Source organism: Dipodomys merriami, unplaced genomic scaffold (assembly GCF_024711535.1).
Source record: "Dipodomys merriami isolate MVZ:Mamm:240054 unplaced genomic scaffold, mDipMer1.0.p SCAF_21, whole genome shotgun sequence".
NCBI classification, from domain to species: Eukaryota; Metazoa; Chordata; class Mammalia; order Rodentia; family Heteromyidae; genus Dipodomys; species Dipodomys merriami.
Window position 1 is genome coordinate 1,885,241 of NW_027203493.1, and position 21,290 is coordinate 1,906,530.

At 38.7% G+C, this 21,290-nt stretch overlaps 1 protein-coding gene across 2 annotated transcripts; it reads right to left on the reverse strand.

Moving 5' to 3' along the window:
• Positions 1 to 1,012: 1,012 nt before the first annotated feature.
• Ms4a12 (membrane spanning 4-domains A12) lies at positions 1,013 to 17,581 on the reverse strand. Of its 2 annotated transcripts, XM_070031802.1 has the most exons (8): positions 17,484 to 17,509; positions 13,183 to 13,239; positions 12,163 to 12,453; positions 8,401 to 8,541; positions 7,830 to 7,886; positions 5,447 to 5,563; positions 1,475 to 1,585; positions 1,013 to 1,297 (listed from the first exon to the last, which is right to left on the reverse strand). In XM_070031802.1, exons 2-8 carry the CDS (start codon positions 13,231 to 13,233, stop codon positions 1,193 to 1,195), a joined length of 873 nt encoding a protein of 290 aa, XP_069887903.1. In that variant the 5' UTR covers positions 13,234 to 13,239; positions 17,484 to 17,509; the 3' UTR covers positions 1,013 to 1,192. The 2 variants fall into 2 exon arrangements, with proteins under 2 accessions (XP_069887903.1, XP_069887904.1); XM_070031803.1 differs by lacking the exon at positions 13,183 to 13,239 and having other exon boundaries at positions 17,484 to 17,581.
• Positions 17,582 to 21,290: the final 3,709 nt, after the last annotated feature.

The following is a 21,290-nucleotide window of genomic DNA, read 5'->3' on the forward strand; positions in this document are numbered from 1 at the left end:
CAGAGCCAACTGAGACAATTAAGAGTGGTAGAAGAAGACAAGGGGAGGTAGACTCTGGAAGACAGAGGCTGTGAGGCTGTAAAGAGCTGTAATACAAATATCTAGCTGGTTGGTAGCAGAGTCAATGTCCAGAATAATAGGGCTCCCCAAAAGAACCATAAACATTTGATTTCTGAGCAGAAAGTAGAGGATGGGTATGTAAAGGAACTCCAATGTTGGGCTAGACACAGTGGCATGTGCCTTATCCTAGCTACTGAGAAGCCTAACAAAATTGGATTATTCCATACAGGAAATGAATCCCTGTCTCAAAAAATGAGCAAAAAATTGAGATAAGAGTCATGGCTCAGCAGTAAAAGCAACTGTTTAGCAAGCAGAAGGCCCTTAGTTCTAAACCCAGCTTGCCAAAGGAAGGAAGGAAGGAAGAAAGGGAGGGAGGGAGGGAGGGAGGGAGGCAGGCAGGCAGGCAGGCTGGCAGGCTGGCTGGCTTCATGAGTTTGTTCTGTAGTGTTAGCAGATCTATTTTTGTTCAACAAGTATCAAGCCAAAATGGATTTATTTTTGTTGGTTGTGGGGCCTGAACTCTGGGCCTGGGCACTGTCCCTCAGCTCTTCAGCTCAAGGCTAGCACTCTACCACTTGAGCCACAGTGGCTTTTTCTGCTTATGTGGTGCTGAGGAATTGAACCCAGGGCCTCATGTATGCGAGGCAAGCACTCTACCACTGAGCCACTTTACCAGTCCACCAAAGTGGATTTTTGATGAGTGGAATAAACAATGAGTAGAAGTTAGAAGGAAAACTAAGGTTATAAAAATAGAGGGCATTCTATTAGAAAGGGAGAAGGAAAGGGTAAAGAGGGAGGGAAGGGAGCAGAGGAATTAGAAAGAACAATGGAAGCATGAATATGACCAAAGCACATTATATGTATGTATAGAAAGGTCGTAATGACGTCCCTTACTATTAATCTCAGTTAATATATACCAATAAAAATACAAAAGAGTCTTATATTCCCAATGACTATTTTATTGAGGAAAAGGTAGTATGCACAGAAAAGTTTCTAACTTTAAGAGAGTCACAGTTTTTAGTCTTTTAATGATGAGAAGGGTGCTAGGGTAATATCACTAACTGCTGCTACTAGCGTCAGTTAAGTAGTTTTAAGTAGAGGAGTTATGGACCCATGCTCTCTTCTTTCTTTTTTATCTAGGAGCATAAGCTGGGTGGTCTTCAAATCTGGGAGGAGGAGCTGGTGAGGACTGGGTCATGGGGTTGGCTGCATACATATTTGGAATAGCCAGGGCAGACTAGAAGGAAGGAACAGAAATAAGCAACATCTTTAGTACAATGCATTGTCTTCTGCCCCAGCAAAGTCAAGGACAAATAATGATCTCATAAGCCCACAGCAGGATTTAGCAGAAATGCAAGTCTTCATTTCTTCAGCACATATTCAGATTATTTTACAGAAAAAAGGCCCAACTCACCCTGTTGGTATTTGTGATTGCTTGCTTGGCAAAGTGAGCTGTGGTACACGCTATGCAGGTCTCTAAGATGGAGAAAATCAGCAGCATAGAAGATATTCCTTTTCCCGAAAGCTGAAATCAGAAATTTATCTTGAAAAATACTATCAAATTGTGCTGCTGCTCATATTTGGCTCACTCCATGCTTATCTCAGGGGATACAAATTTATTTTGAGGTTCCTTTAAAACATCAGAAAGCTTTCCTTTTGGGAAACAGATCATTTTATTTAGAAATGTAAGAACAGATTTTTTCAATGGTGTCTTGTTTTTATAAGATGACACTTGCCTATTAAAAAACCCACCAATATGGAAGGCAATCATTGTAAGCATCACTGCCTAGAAATGACCAAAATTAACATTGACATACTATTGTGGATCTCCCTCTGTATAGACATAGGAAAAGGCAACATGACTGAATGGAGAAACAAGGAAGGAGAGAGCGAGCAATGGAGAATGAAAGAAACGTTCTCTTAAGAATGGAATCTTGGCAGCCGGGCGCTGGTGGCTCATGCCTGTAATCAAGAGATATGAGGAGCACAGTTCAAAGCCAGCCTGGGCAGGAAAGTCTGTGAGACTCTTATCTCCAATTAACTATGAGAAAACCAGAAGTATTGCTGTGGCTCAAGTGCTAGAGCCTCACCTTGAGCTGAAGAGCTCAGGGACAGAGCCAGGCCCAGAGTTCAAGCCCCACAACCGACAAAAAAAAAAAAAAAGAATCATGGGTCTGGGAATATGGCTCAGTGGTAGAGTACTTGCCTTGCATGCATGAGGCCCTGGGTTTGATTCCTAAGCACCACATAAGCAGAAAGTGGCACTGTGACTAAAGTGGTAAAGTGCTACCTTTGAGCTGAAGAGCTGAGGTACAGTGAGTCCCCCAGGCCCAGAGTTCAGGCCCCACGACCGACAAAAATAAATAAAGAAAAAAGAAAAAAGAAAAAGAATGGAATCGCACTTTGTATTTTGAAAGTATATAATTATTTTCAAAGTAGAAAAAGGTTATGTTTGGTCAACTAAAAAACATGATTGTGAAATCCATGAAGAAGTCAAAATTGATGGTTTTCTATGAAAAAGGGTGAAGGGATTTACAGTTTTATATCAACTTTTTTTTCTCTCTTTTCAGCTGAGTTTTTGTTGATTGTAAAATTTTTGTACATTTAAGAAATGAAACATTAGGGCTTGGGAAGTTGGCCCAGTGATAGAGTGCTTGCCTTGCATGCATGAGACTCTGGGTTCAATTCCTCACCACCACATAAACAGAAAAAGCCAGAAGTGGAGCTGTGGCTCAAGTGGTAGAGCACTAGCCTTGAGCTGAAGAGCTGAGAGACAGTGCCCAGGCCCAGAGTTCAGGCCCCACAACCAACCAAAAAAAAAAAAAAAAGAGAAAGAAACATTAAAATACTTACATTCAATTCTGTAACTGTCATTGTTTTAGCTGCTAAGTCTTAGTTGGCTACTTCAGTGATTTACTGCTTCCTACTAACAATTTATACAGTTTCTCCATGCTTTTCTGGTCCTCTCTATTTTTATTAGTATATATTAGTTCTACCAAAGTATTTCCATATATGCCACACAATGTGCTCCAATCACACCTATTCCCTCTGTCAAATTCCCTTCCTAATCCCTCCTACCCTTCTTGTAACAAATTCAACAGGTTTCTTCTACTGTTTTCATATATGTGTATAAAGTGCTTTGAAAATACCCATTCCTTTCTTCATCCTCTGTCCTTCCGGTAGTCCCCAGCCCATGAAAAGAATCTGTTTTACATTCATTTTGAAGAATTAGATTCCATATATGAGAGAGAATAGTACATATTTGACTTTCTCAGTCTGGCTTATTTTACTCAGCATCATAATTTTTAAATTTTTTTATGTTATTGAAAAAATACTGTACAGAGGGGTTACAGTTACATGAGCAAGGTAATGAGTACATTTCCTGTCAAGCATTGTTACCTCCTCCTTTATTTTTCCCCTATCATCCTTCCCTCTTTCCTCCACAACTACACTCCCCCCCACCTAAATTGTAAAGTTCATTTTTTCAGCATAGTGTCTTGTTCATCTCATTGTTGCAATGGGTCAATCTGTATCTCTATTTAAACAAATACAGTGAAAACAGGGGTTATACGGTGGGGGAGGACCATACAAAGCAACAAAAAAAATCACATCAGCATCATAATTTTAATTCCATCTATTTTCTTGCATATAACATAATTTTCTTGATGGCTGAGTACTTTTTTTTTTTTTTTTTTTTTGGTTGGCTGTGGGGCTTGAACTCTGGGCCTGGGTGCTGTCCCTGTACTCTTCAGCTCAAGACAAGTGGTCTACCACTTGAGCCCCAGTGCCACTTCCGGTTTTCTGGTATTAATTGGAGATAATCTAGAGTTACAATTTTCTTTTCATCAAAACGTTATAAACATTGTTATGTTGTCTCCTCTCTGATAAACTTGAGTCACATGTGATAATCTCAAGTCACAATATCCTTTTTATCAAAACTTTTTTTTTTTTTGGCTGGTCATGGGGCCTGAACTCTGGGCCTGTGCACTGTCCCTCAGCTCTTTAACTCAAGGTGAGCACTCTACTACTTGAGCCACAGTGCCACTTCCAGCTTTTTCTGTTATGTGGTGCTGAGGGCCTCATGCATACAAGGCAAGCACTCTACCACTAAGCCACCTTTCCGGCCCCTTTATCAAAACTTTATAAACATTTTTCTATTGTCTCCTCACTGAATGTTGTGATAGAGAATGAATCAAGATAATTTTTTCTTAGTTTATAGGTAATTATCTATTTTTCAAAATATTTTTATTTTATTGTAAAGATGCTGTTCAGAGCAGTTACAGTTATATGAGTAGGGTAATGAGTACATTTCTTATGGAGCATTGTTACCTCCTATGTTTTTCTGTTTAAAATTTAAATAATTATTTGTTTATATATTATATTTTAACAAGGGGCTATTTGTCTAAGGGACTTTACATCTGTCTTATATTACACATTTTTATTTTCTTTAATCAACAGGCTTCACTGAGTTTCTTTATGCCATTTTCATACACAACTTCCATGTATTTCAATATTAATCATTCTGCATTTAATTTCTTTATTAAGTCTGTCAATAGCACAATATGTTCAGGAAGAACTTTCCTTCAATAGTTGAGAAATATTTTCTACTGTTTTTCATTTTAAGAAAAAGTCTGTACTATTGGATGCTATTGTAGGTCATACCATAGCCTGCTAACTGAACATTTCTTTTTTTATATGCCTTTATGGTTAGTTGAAAAATTGAATGCCAGTTTGCCTTTTGTAAAGTAATAGAAACAAAACAACATTAAACAAACTTCCTCTGCAGCTTCCCTTTGTTCTCAGACTAAAGACGGAAGTTGATGTCTTAGAGACCACCTTCTGTATTCTTTACAGCTAGCAAGCATCTCAGCCCTCTAAGTATCCATTTCTTCCTGGGGTCAGAATCCTTGCTTGGCCTATTTGATATTAAGGGATGTATGATTCTATTCTGAGCACTATCAGAGACACATTTTGCAATTGCATCATATTCTCAGCTTCTCTAGTGAAACCTGGATGCCTTCTTTACTTCCATTTTCCCCTCACTATTCTTATTCTAAAAATCACTCTATTCTTACTCAGGAACTTGACAGATGTATGCATATGGATTCCTAATTGTTGGAGAATAATAGCTGGATAGTCTTAGGAGTCTCCAGAGGTGGAGCCAAGCCCCTCCCCATTGTATATGTAGCAACAGTGAGAAGGATTGCAGGATACTTTATCTGTCCTTGTCCATATGTGAAAGGCATTCTCTCACTTTAGAGCCTAGCAATCACATTTCTAGTGGCAGGACTGGAATAGAAATAGAGTATTTCCCACCGGAGTTGCTTGTAGAGTATTAGGAAATAAAGAACAGACTACTTCTCATGGTGGATTATATAATACTTACCACGGCCGAGAAGGCTTGGTTATCTACTCCATTGATGATCAGATCCACCAAAAAAAGAATTATGCCAATGATGGCAAAGATAGAACTGACAATGTTCATTCCTAGACTGCCCTTTATCTATTGGAGACAAGAGACAGTAAGTTATATAGAAGATAAATGAAATTAAGTGGAATAAAAAGCAACCATAGTTAATGGTTTTTAATCTTTTACATTTCAAAATAAGTTTTTGAAGCTGAAATGTTTTTTTCTTTCTGTGTAGTTATCACAAAAATTAAAGTTTTTAGCCTAGATGCTGGGTCTTTCTAAATAATCCATAGAAAATGTAACTAATACAAAATAGCTAATATATTAAAAAGCCTTTTGTACAATAACAGTTCTACTTCCTTTTTCAAGATAAGAACAAGAGTAAATAAGCTTTTGGTGGGTGTTATTCTTCAACAAGTCTGTTAGATTTTTTCAAGAGTACACTGTCACATTTAAATTCTTATGGCCATTGTATGAATTTTAGCATCTAATTTTACAGATGGGAAAGAATTTCACACATACACAATTTTTGCAGGTAGAGTTAAAGAGTACCAGAAACCCTGAAGTTTCTCTAGGGACTAGGTGAGGATCTCCAAATATAAAAGATTTTTAGGCTTTCATGGGTAGAGAGATAATATGGGCAGAGTACAAAACTTTCTCCAGCTTTTACAGTTAGATTAGGAGATATGGCTAAAGAATTGTGAAACTAAGTCCTCAGCTGATTTGCTTAGGGATAGCACTGTTAGAATCCTTAGAATGTGCCTCTGCTTTGGAGTGCCATGGTAGTTCCTGAAGACCTTTAAAAGGCTCATAGAAAAATTGCTTTTAGAACCTCTCAGTGCTCAACTTTTGCCAGAGGAGTGAGTCTACTATTGGACAATCTCAGTTACAGGGGGAAAAAAAACTATTAAAGGTTAAGAAAAGATGCTTTATTTTGTTTTTGGATGATAGTATGGATGGCTAATTGGAATGAAGCTTTTTATTTTTTGAATTAGGCTTTTAAAATGTAACTTTAATTTTGTTGGGAAGAGCCAGAGAAGTATGGTTCTGTGTTTCCATTTCTCTATTCTTTCCTCTTGTGCTTAAACTTTTATATTCTTTTTTTAAATGAAAAAAAATTGTTATTGTAATGGTGATGTACAGAAGGGTTATGATTATATAAGTCAGGTAATGAGTACATTTCTTTTAGAACAGTATCACTCCTTCCCTTGCTCTCTCCCAAGTTTTCCCTCCTGTCCCCCCTCCACAAGTTGTATAGTTCATTTTCAATATAGTGTTTAGTGTGTAGCACTGCTGCATTTGTTTACCCTTTGTCTCACCATTTCTGTACTCCCCTTCTCCCTTCCTCTCTCTAAAACAAGACGAAAGGTACAGAAAACAAAAATAGCAACAAAGGAAAAAAAACCCTTTGTTCCCATTTGTTGGAGTTACCTAGATATTCAGACATTGAGACCAAAGGAGGATATTCTTAGGAGAGGATCACAAAAGCTCAATAGCTATGTGCATATGATCATATAAAATGACATTTATTGAAATTTTTGTACTCTTTAAACCATTTCTGCTCTAATCTATGGCAAATCATGTTACTTCTTTTGGTGTTAATTTAAACCAGGAAATTGCAACACATGGAGTGCTATCTCCACTCTGATTTTATAAGCTCTTCTCATGTTCTAGCTAGATGCTTAAAAAATTGCCCATCAAAACCCAACCTGATGAAGAATAGTAGCTATTTACAAATAAACATTATACATGCAAGACATAGCTAAGAAATAGCAAATGAATACCAGAGCCACAGTTACTAAGAGGAGAGTAGGTTATTCCTAGATTCTTCTTTGGACTTTCCTGAATATAATGTGACCCCATTGAACCAGGAAGCTTTTGCCTTAAAGCTTTAACAATCCTTATCTTTTTTTTTTGGATCCGGTTGTGGGGCCTGAACTCTGGGCCTGGGCGCTGTCCTCAGCTCTTCAGCTCAAGGCTAGAGCTCTATCACTTGAGCCACAGCGCCACTTCTGGCTTTTTTTTCTTTTTGCTTATGTGGTGCTGAAGAATCGAACCCAGGGCCTCAAGCATGCAAGGCAAACGTTCTACCACTGAGCCACCTTCCCAGCCCTAACAATCCTTATCTTTACAGCTCCCTACCTTTGGGAGTTCCAGTAAGGACGTGGACTCTGCCATTTCTGTGTGATGAATTTATGGACAACTCCCCACTCTAGTCCCAGCACTGTAGTGTCAACTGACAAATACTTTGAGCAAAGTACTCTCAGCCACACTTTCTGAGTCTACCTTCTCAATTTATCTCCCCAGAAATCAAATTAATCTTTAAAGGAGTTTAAAAAGTAGAAACATTCTTACTTACCAGACAAGGGGAAAATTCCTTGGATGCTGATACAGAGAGAGAGCCAGAAATAATGAACTGTAGAAATAGACAGATTTCTTGGTGAAATGGTGCGTTCACAGAATGGGCTTGGAAATTTAACTTTATGTGGAACAACAGTTGGTCTAAATTTATCTTTAAGTGGAACTTCAGTTTGTCTGTTGTTTAAATTGCCTCATCTATCTCCATTTTCTAGAGGAACTCAGGGATATGTCTTTGATTTCCTGTTTTCTTCTTAGTTTTGTGCACTTTAGGAACTCTTTTCTCCTGTCAAGATCTCTGTTCTGTGATTTATGCTTGGTCATCTCTTCCTATAATTGCCTACATTTTTGAGGAGTGGAGAGGGCTGGTCATGGGGCTTATACTTGGGTCCTGGGTGCTGGGTTTTGGAGATTAGATTCTTATGGGCTTTCCTGCTCAGACTAGCTTTGAACTATGATCCTTAGATCTCAGCCTCCTGAGTGTGTAGAATTACAGGCATGAGCCACCAGTGTACATCCTGCAAGGAAATAGTGGTACTTTATAGGGAGAGTTGTCTCAGCAATCTACTCACACACAGTCCACCCCAGAATGGGTATCCACCGAGAAAAGTAAGAGAAGCAAAGCCCAGTAGATTGTTACTATAGGTGATGGCCAGCAAACCTAGAATAGTCCCAAAACCAATGTGCATCACTCCAATTATGATCTGGATTGCCTGAAACAAAGAAAACAAACACTTAACACTTTGTCTTTGTTTTCAGCCCTGGGACACATTACACTCAACGCTGTCTTCTGTATTTCTTTTCCTTTTGGTAAGGATCCACAGGCCTCATTTAAGCAATCACTTGAGAAAAAGATAGGCTATGAATAATTTGATGTATACTAGAATAAGTGGGGAGCAAAGGCTTCTGTCAAAGCCCTTTCTTGAAGGTATTGATTGGGCAGCTTTCTGGGTGGCCCAAGGAGAATCGTCTAAATGTGCCTAAGCTCCCACTGCTATGTTTCAAGAGCATCTAAAAGACTCCTGGAGTAATATATATTATAAGTAAAGGAATTAGGGCAAAATCATTTATTGGGCAGTAGTTACATGTTCTGCAATGATCTAAACATTTTACATTTATTGTGTCACACAGTCCTTTCAATGACTGGATGGAGACACAGAGACATAAAGAAATCAGTTATTAAAGGTCCCTAAGGGGTGGATGTGGGGATTTACTGCAACAGATTGATTCCAGAGCCCACGATGAACTCTGGGGAGCATATGCCCAAGCTTGGCTTGGCTCCATCTCTCTCAATTTCTGTTGTAGCTTATGACATAAAACACACCTTACTACTACTTGGTTTGGTACTCATAGTGTTCATTGAAAAAACATTGCTGCTATGCAATCATTTTTCTACTAGATATGAGATATAATTCCCAAGATAAAGGATAAATCTTGTACTTCTTTAAAATTCTTATTATGTATTGCACTTTACTTTGTCCTGAGTAAACACATATTTCCAAGGAAACAATTTGCTAGATTGGTTCAGAAAGATTACTGCAGACTGAGCATTTATGTCTCACCAAGTTTGTATTTATATCGTCTTTATCCAGGAAGGACTATATGCTTTTTAATTTTTTCAACTAATAACTACTGAATGAAATATGCTAAGAAATTACTGTAATTTTGAATAAGTTGAGACTCATAAACCTTTTCTTTTCTCTGAAAAATGCTTTCACATTCACCTATATCCATCTCATGTTTGCATGGAGCCTGGAAAGATGACAGACCTTTCCTTAGCAATGAGACGTCTTAGTCAAAGAACTCCTGCAGTTGATTTTATATTTAGTTTTCACAAGCTCCTCTCCAGGAGCATCAGTTCAATTATAAACTTTTCATCCTCATCCTTGCTGTCATTTTGATGAGGAACAGTAGATCTTTGATTCTTAATGGCCTTCTTTTCTCCTCATATAGCCCTAACTACCTTTTACCAGTCAAAACTGCCTACAGTCTTAATCATTTGGACATTCAGTTTGTTCTGCACCTTTGACCCCAGTTCCTGAACTTTGGAATAGGTTGATATAGATGCTTTACTCCCATCACCTGTGGCCCCTGCACTTTTGTGGTGGCTGGGGGTTGCTAATGGCGCAGGTATACAATCTTCATGGAGAGAAATAGTTTCTGCCAAATGCAGCTTTAAAAAATCCCCCACAAGGGGCTGGGAAGTTGGCTCAGTGGTAGAGCGCTTGCCTTGCATGCCTGAGACCCTGGGTTCGATTCCTCAGCACCATATAAGCAAAAAAAAAAAAAAAAAAAAAGAAAGAAAGAAAGAAAAAAAAAGCCGGAAGTGGCGCTGTGGCTCAAGTGGTAGAGTGCTAGCCTTGAGCTGAAGAGCTGAGGGACAGCACTCAGGCCCAGAGTTCAGGCCCCACAACTGGACCAAAAAAAAAAAAAATCCCCCACAAGTCTCCATACAGTTACTTAAAGATAAACCAGAACAAAAAGCAAATGTCATTTTTTTCTTTTAAAGTACTTTCAGTGCATGCCTCTAGAACCAGGCAGAATGTTCTTTTTAATTTTTTAGGTTTTAAATTTTTTTTAACTTTTCAAATTTGCTTTAAGTAGTTGTTGTACCAAAGGGATTTCATTTTAACATGTCTGGTCATGAGCACAATAGATCTTGCTTAGTGTCACCTTCCATTACTCTTTCCCATCCTCCCAACCCCATTCATACCCTTGATCCATCTTTCTTCTTCCTTCCTTCCCTCCCTCCTTCCTTCCCTTCCTTCTTCCTTCTCCTTCTCCTTCTCCTTTCCTTTCCCTTCCTTTCTCTCTCTCTCTCTCTCTCTCTCTCTCTTTCTCTCTCTCTCTCTCTCTCTCTCTCTCTCTCTCTCTTTCTTTCTTTCTTTCATCAATCGTGAGGCCCGGTTTTCTGGCTGTTTCTTGGAGATAAGAGTCTCATAGACTTTCCTGCCTGGGCTGGCTTTGAACCGAGTACCTAGGATTACAGGCATGAGCCACCAGCGCCCAGCTTACCCTCAGTTTTTCTAGTTACATTTTCATATTCTTTATTCCCCATCAGTGAAAGCCCAAACTTTCTGTTCTTCGTTTCTCACAAGGACTGGCCCCTGTTGCCTCTCTGCTTTCTTCCTGCTTTTGTTCATTCTGGCTTCTTCTCTGCTTGTCAAATGCATTATAGGCACTTGTATCTAAAGGCCTTTACTCTGATGAATTCTTCTTGTCCTGGTATCTGCTTGGCTCACTCTTAAGCTCATGTTTTTGCTCAAATGTCATGTTCTAAGGCATGTCCCCTCAGACAAACTTGAAATTGCTACCCTTTCACTTCCTGCTACTTAAAGAAATTATGCTTACACTTTCTTCTCTTTCTTATCACTTTCTTATCACTTATCCATTTCTGTTATAATTTGTATTTTACTTCCTTATTATAGGCATGATTTCACACACTGGGTTGTAAATTCCCCAGGACAGAGATAATGTCATATTACCAATATTTGTATGGGGATAGGGTGTGTGTGAGATCTTGTCTTTGTCCTATCTGTTCAAATTTCCTCCCTTCAGCATGAGAGGATCTTGAAGTCACTTTGCTGGTTGTGTTTGGCTGCTGGAGAGGAATGGAAACAGATGGCTAGTAATATGGCTAGAAGAGTTCTTGCACCTAATGGATACCCAGTGTAATTTGGAGCTATACACAGGAAAAGACTTAATTATTTTGTGAAAAGGGGTGCCTGGAAAGCTTAGCAAATCCACTAACAATTCTGCTTAAGTGGGTGGAATCCTCACCAACAGGTGGGATGTGTTTCGCAATGTCTACAGATACAAGATTGAGGGTGCTAATCCAAAATACTCTTTGTAAGACTGTAATGGTAGATAAGTCGCAGCATTTCTAAGGGTCCAAGCTGAGGGGGCCACAGTAGATGGCAATGTTCTACCTTCTTTTACACTCAGCCTGTCCCAGCCTGCTCATTCGTAGCTAAATCCCTTTAAAGGTGGGCAGCAGTATACATTTTAATGTGGATCATCAGTGGGCAGATTCTGGGTTTTTAACCAGTTCAGAGACAAAATCAAGCTTGTCTAACATGCTCTTTTCAGAAGTGAGATCAATCAGGTACTGTTGCTTTTCTCATCAAATTTGCTTCTGTCACCAATTTGATTCCTGCTTGAATCTAAATGAAATGAACCCAGGGCAGACTTATTATTTCTACCTAAAAGGGGCATACAGCTTCTAGACAAGCATTAAACTTTTAAATAATGAATATTTTCCCCACCTATAATTGATAGGCACAAGAAAACACTTGCAAATGCAAACTTAAAATTCCAGCAGGAAACAGACTCACCCCTAGTATCTTTCCTTCTTCTCTCAAGTTTACTGCTGCTGGTTCTGTCGTTAGATTTACTATTTGAACATTTCCTTGAGCAAACTGACTGCCACGAAAGAGTCCTGGAGATGTCATGAAGGGAAATTGCCCACCTTGGGCTTGGTTTCCTACATTAATAAAACTCAGAGATTGTTGATATTCAGCTGGTTGAGACCCAGGAGCCATGGTTGGGTTGCCTGGCGGGTAAGGATTGGGCATGGTCTCTTGCATTCCAGGGTAGGGTGTTGGCTTGGATGGCTTCATTCTGTCCTAAGTGTAAACAAAATATACAAAAGCAACTGCTGACAATGGAAATCAAAGAGCATCTTATCAAGCATCATTTTTCCTTGTAAAGGGCACAAGTGAGCAAATAATCATGGTGACTAATACAAATGTGCTTCTCATTGGCCTTGGAATCCCATGTAACCTGTGGTTTAAAGGAACTGAAGGAGGAAAATGGGAATATATTTATATTTTAGCTCTTCCTACTTGATATTATTGCTATTATTATTATTGGGGAAATACTCATGTTTGAACACAGGTGGTTATAATTGCTAGGCAGATGCTCTGCCACTTGAGGTATACCCCAACTCCTTTTGCTTCAGTTTATTTCTCAGAGTGTTGTACTTTCATTTCATCTGACCTTGAGTTATAATTATCTTATCTCTGCCTTCTAAGCAGAGGGGACCACAGCTAAGTACTATCCCACTCAGTTTATTTATTGAGATAGTCTCTTTCTAACTTTAGCCCAGAATGGCCTCAAACCATGATTCTTCTGTCTCTGCCTTCTGAGTTGCTGGGACTACAGGCATGCTTCACCATTCCAGCTCCTGTTTAGTTTTGTGAAGGGTATGTGTGTCTCCCCTGTAGTCATTACTTTTAAAGTATAGCAGATAGCAAGAAGGGATTATGATGGGCAGAATAATGCACTCCCTTAAAGACTTTTGACTGTGTTAAGCTATTTGGCAAAGCAGAACTAAAGTTACCAATGGAATTAACCTTGAAACTGGGAGATTGTCTTGAATTGTTGAGTAGGCTCAAGGTAATCATCAGGACCTTAGAAGTGGAAGAAGAAGAGAATCAGAGGAAGAAAAGCAGTGATGTAAGCAGAGTTAGAATATTGCCATGTGGCTAAGTTTAAAAATGGAGAAAGAGGCCATGAGCCAAGGAGTGTGGGTAATCTCCAAAAGCTGGCTAAACAAGGAAACAGATCATTCTTTAAAGCCTCCAGAAGGGACTGCTCCTGTATGACTCCAACCTTAGACCTGTGACCTATAGAACTAGCAAATAAAAAAGGTATGTTCTTCTAAGAGTAAGTTTGTGTTCATTTATTAGAACAACAAATAGAAAATTTCATAAGGGCCAGTAATACAGCTGGGTAACAAGGAAGTTAGTCTAAGATGAAAAGACTTTGTCAACATCTGGAAAAGTAGGTAATTTACATATGGGCATAAATGTTGATTCTCCTTCCTTCCTCTCCCTCTCTCCCTCCTTCCCTCCCTTCCTTTTTTCTTCCTTTTCCTTTCTTCTTCCTTTCTCTCCATTTTTTTTTTTTTTGGTGATAGCAGTTCTTGAATGCATGTCCTCATGCTTGCTCAGCATGTTTGCTTGACCAGAGCTTTACCACTTGAGCCATGGTTCCAGCTTTGATTTTTCCTGGTAATTTAAGAGATGAAGTCTCTCCGATTTTTCTTCCCTAGCTGGCTTTAGATCTCAGCCTCCTGAATGGCTGGGAGTATATGAATGAGTGCCTGGTGACTGGCGATTCTTTTAAGAAAACTGCTCTTGAGATTCCAATTCCATGTAATTGAGACATTTATTCAGACCTTGGATGCATTGAATCCTGACATTTTAGGATAGGAGAGAGTGTTTCCAAACATCCCATCTCATTTCCCTTGGTTTACAGAGGAGATGACTGGAGAGGCAGGTCAAACAATATGATCAGAGTCACATAGAAACTGGGATAGCTTTCTTGACTATTGTCTCAGGGTCCCCTACTCAAACCCTGTAGCTTCATGCTGGTTGGTCCCTTACAGAACTTGTCTTCCAGTCCTGCCTTCCTGTTGGGATTGGCTTTTCTCCTACAAACAGTCACTAACACACTCCTGCTGTCTTCTGATACCACAGGCAGACCTCTTAATGATTCAGCACTTAGGTCAGCAAGACCCCTCTTCAGGAAGCCTCAAAAGAGCTGTTTAGAGAGCTAACAATTTTAAATACCCACTACATTGAACCTAGGTGATATTATGTTTAGCTAGGTGCATCAACCTGGGGTTAAAATCTTGCACCTGATACCAGCTGTGTGATTCTAGCCAGTGTGTTAACCTTTCTTTGCCTTTTTCTTAACCTGTAAAATGGGACTTAAAATAAAAATACCTTCCTTATAGGGCTACTTTGAGTATCAAGATGCTATTCTAAATGAGATTCTTAGAATGGTGTTTGTTGGAACTGCATGGTTTAACTCTATTATAATGTGATGCACATATATTTTCTCTGTCACTGTTTATAAACCCCATACATTAGATATTAAAATTCTCACCTCACAGTGAAAGAACTGAATCCCAAGCCTAGGCTCATAATCCTTACTCTAAGCTACTTAGATGCTAAGATATAATTGAAAAAATGTTGAAAACTTAAGGGAAAGGAAGAAAATACATTTCTGAAATACCTAGTTACAAAGGTATTACTTTTTCAAAAAGTGAAAAGGCTTGAACCTAGGGGCCCTCTACTTGCGTGGCTTAGTCGTTCATGATTTGTGCTCTACTACTTGAACTACATCCCTAGGATAGGTTTCTGCTGGATAATTGAGATGGGGTCTTGTGGACTTTTCTGTCTGATCTGGTTTTAAACTTGGAGGACTTGCATCTCCCCTTTTGGCCCAATCTTTTTATGTATCTAAAGATGAAAATGAAAGACTGAACCTTACCTTATTTCCCCAGGTCAGGCAAAACTAGATACCCATGAACACGCTTGACCATATGCCTGGCCGCAAGCAGGTCATTCCAACCTAGGCCTGGCCGAAATTCCATGTCACCCCAGGCTGGACATTCTATTCTGGACCTAACAGAAAGTATCCCCACCCATAGGCCCTGGGTAACTAAAGCCTGATTCTTATTCCTTTGTTTCCTTGTTAAGACCCATATAAGCCTGACCCCAAATCTACCTCCTCACACAACCTCCCATCCCATGGGAAGGTTACTGCCCCTCACTGTCCTGGCCTGTAGAAGATTGGGTCTGGCTTGTTTCTTTCCTTTCTCCTCCATTTTTCTAACATGAGCCACAGTACTCAGCAACAGGGAAACAAATTTTAATCCACAAGAGGTGTGTTAAGTAAAAAAGAAAATTCAGTTCCATAGTTGTGACTTCAAATTGTCAAAGAAGACCTCAAATCATGAAGGATAGGACCAGGATTTAGCTTTTGAGGCCAACGTTATTTTAGTTCTCCTGTTGAATTCCCAACCTACTATCTCACTAACTTTGAGGCCTTGAAAAATCTATTACTTCCTGCATCTTAACTGCAAAACAATACACAGTGCTATTGAAAAAGACTGAGATAAAGGTCATATGATCACAATTTACATAAAGCAGTTGGAAGAATGCAGCACAGAGTAAGACTTGATAAAAGACAGTTACTCTATTATTAGAGTGGTTAAGTAGAGGGGGAGCCTGTATGAAAAGTTTATGGAAGGAGTTGAACTTCAAAAGATCGATGCCAAGAACAAGAAGATAGGAGATAGGGTATGGCTATCTTTAAAAAGTATATAATGAAATGATTGTAGCTATTTTTTTTTGCAGTTGATCATTTTTTTGTCTGAGAAGTTTGATTAGAAAAATTCAAGACTTTATCAATAACTTCTCATTTCCCATCTACTATTTAATTTCTAAGATGTGTAAGTTTCATATATAATCAGATTATTAATAGCTAATTCTCCAAAGAGAATGGTTAGTCTTAGAATGTATTTTTGCTTGGTCAAGTCCTGGTTTTTGAAAAAAGATACAAGAACTTTAACTAAAAATACTTTATAAATATTTCATATACTTTTGGGTCACGGGAAGTGATTACCCATTTCTTTCCCTAGGTTCCGTCTGTTGATTTAGCACAAAACTTGACAATTGCTAAGATATTTACCATAGTGTTTTCTCTCTCTCTCTCTTTCTCTCTCTCTCTCTCTCTCTCTCTCTCTCTCTCTCTCTCTGTCTCTTTCTAAAAATGGACACAACTTCAACTATTTTGAAGTGGAAGGAACCCATAGAAGGCCTGCCAAGGTCTGAAAGACTAGAGCTTTTAGAGATAAACTTGATTACATAATTTCAAATCAAAATTAGAAAACTATTTTAATTGCTTCACCTGCCTTTCACACATTAACTTTTCTTTTTACCAGAGTGAAGATGGCTACTATCTTTCAGAATGTATTATAGCATATAGTGAAACATTGTTCGAAAATCTGAAGGAAGGCAGCATATAACCTTACACAAATAAAAATATTGATGTAGTTAAAAAAAAGAGGGATTTCCAGAAAGATTGCCTGGAAGAAGTACCTTAATTAAAACATTAAAAAATCACATATGAAAATAGAACAAATGGAACCTGTTGCAATTGTTATGAGGACAGGTGAATTCTGTTGAGGGAAAGCAGTAAGAGAGGGTGATTTGATCCAGGGGACTTTGGAGTGTCTTGACAGTAAAAATGAGAAAAAAATAGGGAAATGCAAGACAAAGCAATGCCAATTTTTAAACTATAAAAGACAAGAATAAAAGAGCTACAGTATTTCTACCATCCTGCTTGGTCCTTGGGGATCTTCATTAGCAAGTGCCATTCCTTCTTGGAAATATTCATTGAATTGCATCTATTTGAACTTACTTTTAGTCATTTTGCTGTAACTGACTTACTTTTCAATTCCTCTTGTATCAGTCTTATCATGGTTTCTTTTTTTTAAACCATCTTAATTTAGTATTTTATTTCTTTTCTTTTTTTTTATTGTGAAAATACTGAACAGAGGGGTTACAATTACATGGGCAAGATAATAATTTAGTATTTTAGTATTCTCAATCACTAAAATTTATACAATTTCCCAAGTGTGTTATCAACTATGAAGAAGATATAATATACAAAATATTTACCATGGTTTCTTTTCCCCTACTCTATCTACTGGTCTCAGTAACATGGAATTAAGATTTGTCCTCATTTCTCCAGCCCTGAAAACAGAATCCAGCAAAGAACCCACCCACATAATCCAAGCTTTACTTTATACCCACTGCATTGGGTTCAGACACAGGCAGAGCCATTTCAGTGGACTTACCTTGTTCCCCTGGATTTTCTCTTTGCTCTGTGTTCCAGTTTGAGCTAGTTACCTGTATGTTATAAGTCCTTTATATTTCCTTACTTCAAATCAATTTTGTCTCCAGGAAACTCCAAAGTCCATTTATGGCCCATACACTAACTTCCAGTGAACACAAAGGCAGGTCCCTTTGTCCATTTGAAATGTGCCGTGCTTTTGTACTTCCGCTCATTTATGTTTGGAAACCTGTTCTGACACCTGCAGACACTTAGTGTGCATTTCTCCAGGCCCTTTGGACTTTTCTGATACTGATCAATGTAGTATCTTATTGCATTTTAATGTCTGTTAAAGTAAACGAACAAAACTTAAAATATAGATAACTATAAAAAGTACAGGGGGAAAAAGCATTCAGAACCATAATACCCACATACAATTAATGACAGTATTTTATTTGAATTTATAGTTACACAAGGCAGTATATATTTTGCAGAGACATACATGATTTTGTAAAATCACCCACTTTAAGATGAGGAGATGGCTTACTCAGTAAGACCTGTTAAAAGCATGTTGAATGAATTAGTCACCTGAGTATAGACTTCTTTTCCATGATGTTTTTTCTTTTGTGTTCTTTGAGCTTTTTTTTCTTTCTCTTGTGGATTAATATTTACTGTTTTTTTTTCTAAATAGAAGTCAGTTTCCTAAATGGGGAAATAGGTGCTGAAGATTTGTCAGCGATTATGATTTTAAGAAGTGACAATTTCAGGCAGCAATCTTTGTCAAAGGTAGAACATACTTAAAAGAATAAGAGGTCAGTGTCATTTTTAGAAACAGCAAAGAATTCTGATCAACCTGATTCATGTGGGTCAAAGAGCAAGAAAAGAGAGTTGAACATGAATAGTGTTCTTTAAAAGCCCCAATTCCTTCCCTTTGCCTGGTGGCTTTTGACATTCACTGCTATGCAGTCAGTCTTTCTTTGTAAGATTCCTGCCTCTGATGAGACCTTGGTCTCATAACTGGCTGTTGCCATTAGTAACGTGGTGTTTCCATGGATTGGTTCTTCACCCATCTTCCAGATTCTTGAAGGACAGGAGATATGGCAGCATTTCATAATCTCTTTTGAACCATAAGCATAGAAAAATGCTTATATAACTGAGTTAAATAGTAATTAAAAGTGACCGAGGTCACTGATCATTAAGTTTTGAAATATTTTTCTATTTTTCTTTTCTTTTTTCTTTTTGATTGGACCTGGGGCTTGAACTGAGAGTCTGGCTGCTGCTGACTTTTACCTTTTTTCCTCACGGCTGGTACTATACTACTTGAGCTTTTACACTACTCAGCTTTTATTTTTGGTGGTTAATTGGAGATCACAGTCTTAAGGACTTTCCTGCTTAGGCTGCTTTGAACTGCTACCTTCAGATCCTGGCCTCCTGAGCAGCTATGACTATAGGCCTGGGCCACGAGTGCCTGGCTGTTTATTTCTTTTTTTTTTTTTAAAAGAAAAATTGTCTCTGCTAAACCAGTATGGACATTTTACTCAGCATATTGAAACATGTGCTACCAGGGTCTGTAAGTGTTGTAGAAAATATTTCCCCTACCTCTGACTAGCTGGGAAAAAGTTATACCCCCTGGCGGCATTTTGTGGAATTGCGGTGGTATCACTGGAAAGATCTGGGACAAGCATGAAAATGATGTCAGCAGATAATGAACATTCAGGTCCACAAACGATACTTAATAATTGTTGCTGTTATCATTACTGTATTCCCATAGCATAGCTAACGTTTGTTAAGAATGTATGATTTCACAGGCTCATTTCTTTTCTTCCTTTCTTTTTTGATATAAAGGTGATGTACAGTGGGGTGAAAGTTAAATAAGTCAGGTAATGAGTACATTTCTCTTTGAACAGTGTCACCTCTCCCCTCATTTTCTCCTATTTTTCCCTCCTGACCCCCCTCCCTCACAAATTGTATAGTTCATTTTCAACATAGCGTCTAGTGAGTATCATTGCTGCATTTGTTCATCCTTTGTCCCACTATTTCTGTGCTTCCCCTTACTCTCCCCCATGTGGATAAACTTACATATAAGACGAAGTCTCTAAAGAAATTAAAAAACAATGAAAAGGGAGAAAAAAGGAAAACAAGGAGCAAAATAACAAAAAAAATCTCGTTTCCATTTCTTGTTCATTTTGATAAATGTCATGTTATATGATCATATGCCCCTAGCTATTTCACAGGCCCATTTGTAAGACTTCCATGGATTGATTCTAAAGTGCATCATGAAGTGATTTGCTTTTCCAGCATCCTAGAGTTAGTAAGGACCAAGCAATAAGGCTCCACTTTTACATCTGTGATGACACCTAACTTTCATTCCTTCTGTAGGAAATTGGGCTGTTTTCTGATTCTAGGAATATTTCTAGAAAATTAAGCATTATACCCTTAACCCCAGGCATCAAGCAGGAGTTGAGGTGCAGAGATGAGTGAAAATGGTTTCCACTTATCCTAATGGGAAAGGCAGAGCCAGTGACATATAGAGCTCTAGAATTCAGTCAGTCCACCAAGCTTTATCTTGGTGGATAAAGCTTCATAGAAACAGCCCTCATCTTCCTTTGAGCAGGAATTCCTCGAGACACAGGATTTTAGGTAGTTCCCGGCCTTGGAGGCAGTTCTAATTTTGGCCCATACTCTGGGCAGTGAATGCCCTCTTCACACGCCCTTTGGTGGGCCTCGCCTATTACAAAGGATGAGAGCCTCAATCCTGTTTGGTGGTGACCTTTGATGTTCTCCTCTGGGATTGAGAGTGGCAGAAATGGAAGACCCCATCCTCCCCAAAAGTGTGTGAGAACAGAGGTGAGTGGGCTGGGCAATGCAGGCAGGGCTGGCCAGTCCCGTCTCAGTCACCATTTCTGTACACCAGTCACTTCTTCCTCCTGCCACTTCCTGCTCGTGCAGCAAGTCATACAAAGTGCAGCTCAGGCACTTGCTCTCAAGGCCTGCCTCGTCCTTCCTGCCTTTACAGAATACCCCACACATTACTTAACTTGTGTATTATTCAATTTATTTTTGTGAATATAGCCTGCTCTTTTAATTCAGATAAGCTTTGCTAAAACATTATTTTCTCCAGGCACTGGTGGCTCATACCTGCAATCCTAGTTACTCAGGAGACTGAGATATGAGGATCACAGTTTGAAGCCAGCCCAGGCAGGAAAGTTAATTAGGTTATTTTCTCCAATTAGCCACCAAAAAGTCATAAATAGCCATAAATGACTCAAGTGGTAGAGCACCAGAGTACAAGCTCAGGGACAGAGTCTAGGTCTCAAGTTCAAACCCCAGGGCTGAACCAGAAAAGATACTTTTCTGAGTTATGGAAGGCAGAATGAATAGATTTTCCCCATGTTATGGAAAAAATCTAAATGTGAAAAATATAGAACTAACTCAAGCCACCTCTTAGAAATGCTTTTATTCTAGATCCCTTGCCTTTAATGTATGCTGTCTTATTATTTTTAATATCTCTGCCAGAATTTCCTTCTGGAGTCGGTCATGTATATAAATATGTCATTGTATCTGTCACATCACAGTTGATAAGATGTGACATTATTTTTGTGTAGCACTAAAAAAGAAAAAAAACTATTTAACCTATGAGGCTATAGGATTTAAAAAATGGGGGTTGGGGGGAGTGAAGAATGAGAGGAATATGTGGCTCCTTAGATAGAAGATAGAATTGTCTTTTTAACATTACGAGCAGAGAGAAAGGGCAAAAAATTTTTTTCAGTTAGGCTGAAGTTTGTATCCCAATTCCTTCCTCACTAGCTGGAGGAAGTGACCCCGTCTTTGA

Excerpts from the sequence above, each read along its gene's own strand:
- Ms4a12 (XM_070031802.1), bottom strand. The coding sequence starts at position 13,233 with ATGATTACCTTGAGCCTACTCAACAATTCAAGACAATCTCCCAGTTTC. Across the intron at positions 5,564-7,829 it reads AGGAATTTTCCCCTTGTCTG|ATAAAGGGCAGTCTAGGAAT; the intron begins GTAAGTAAGAAT and ends TGTCTCCAATAG. Across the intron at positions 1,298-1,474 it reads CAATCACAAATACCAACAGG|TCTGCCCTGGCTATTCCAAA; the intron begins GTGAGTTGGGCC and ends CCTTCCTTCTAG.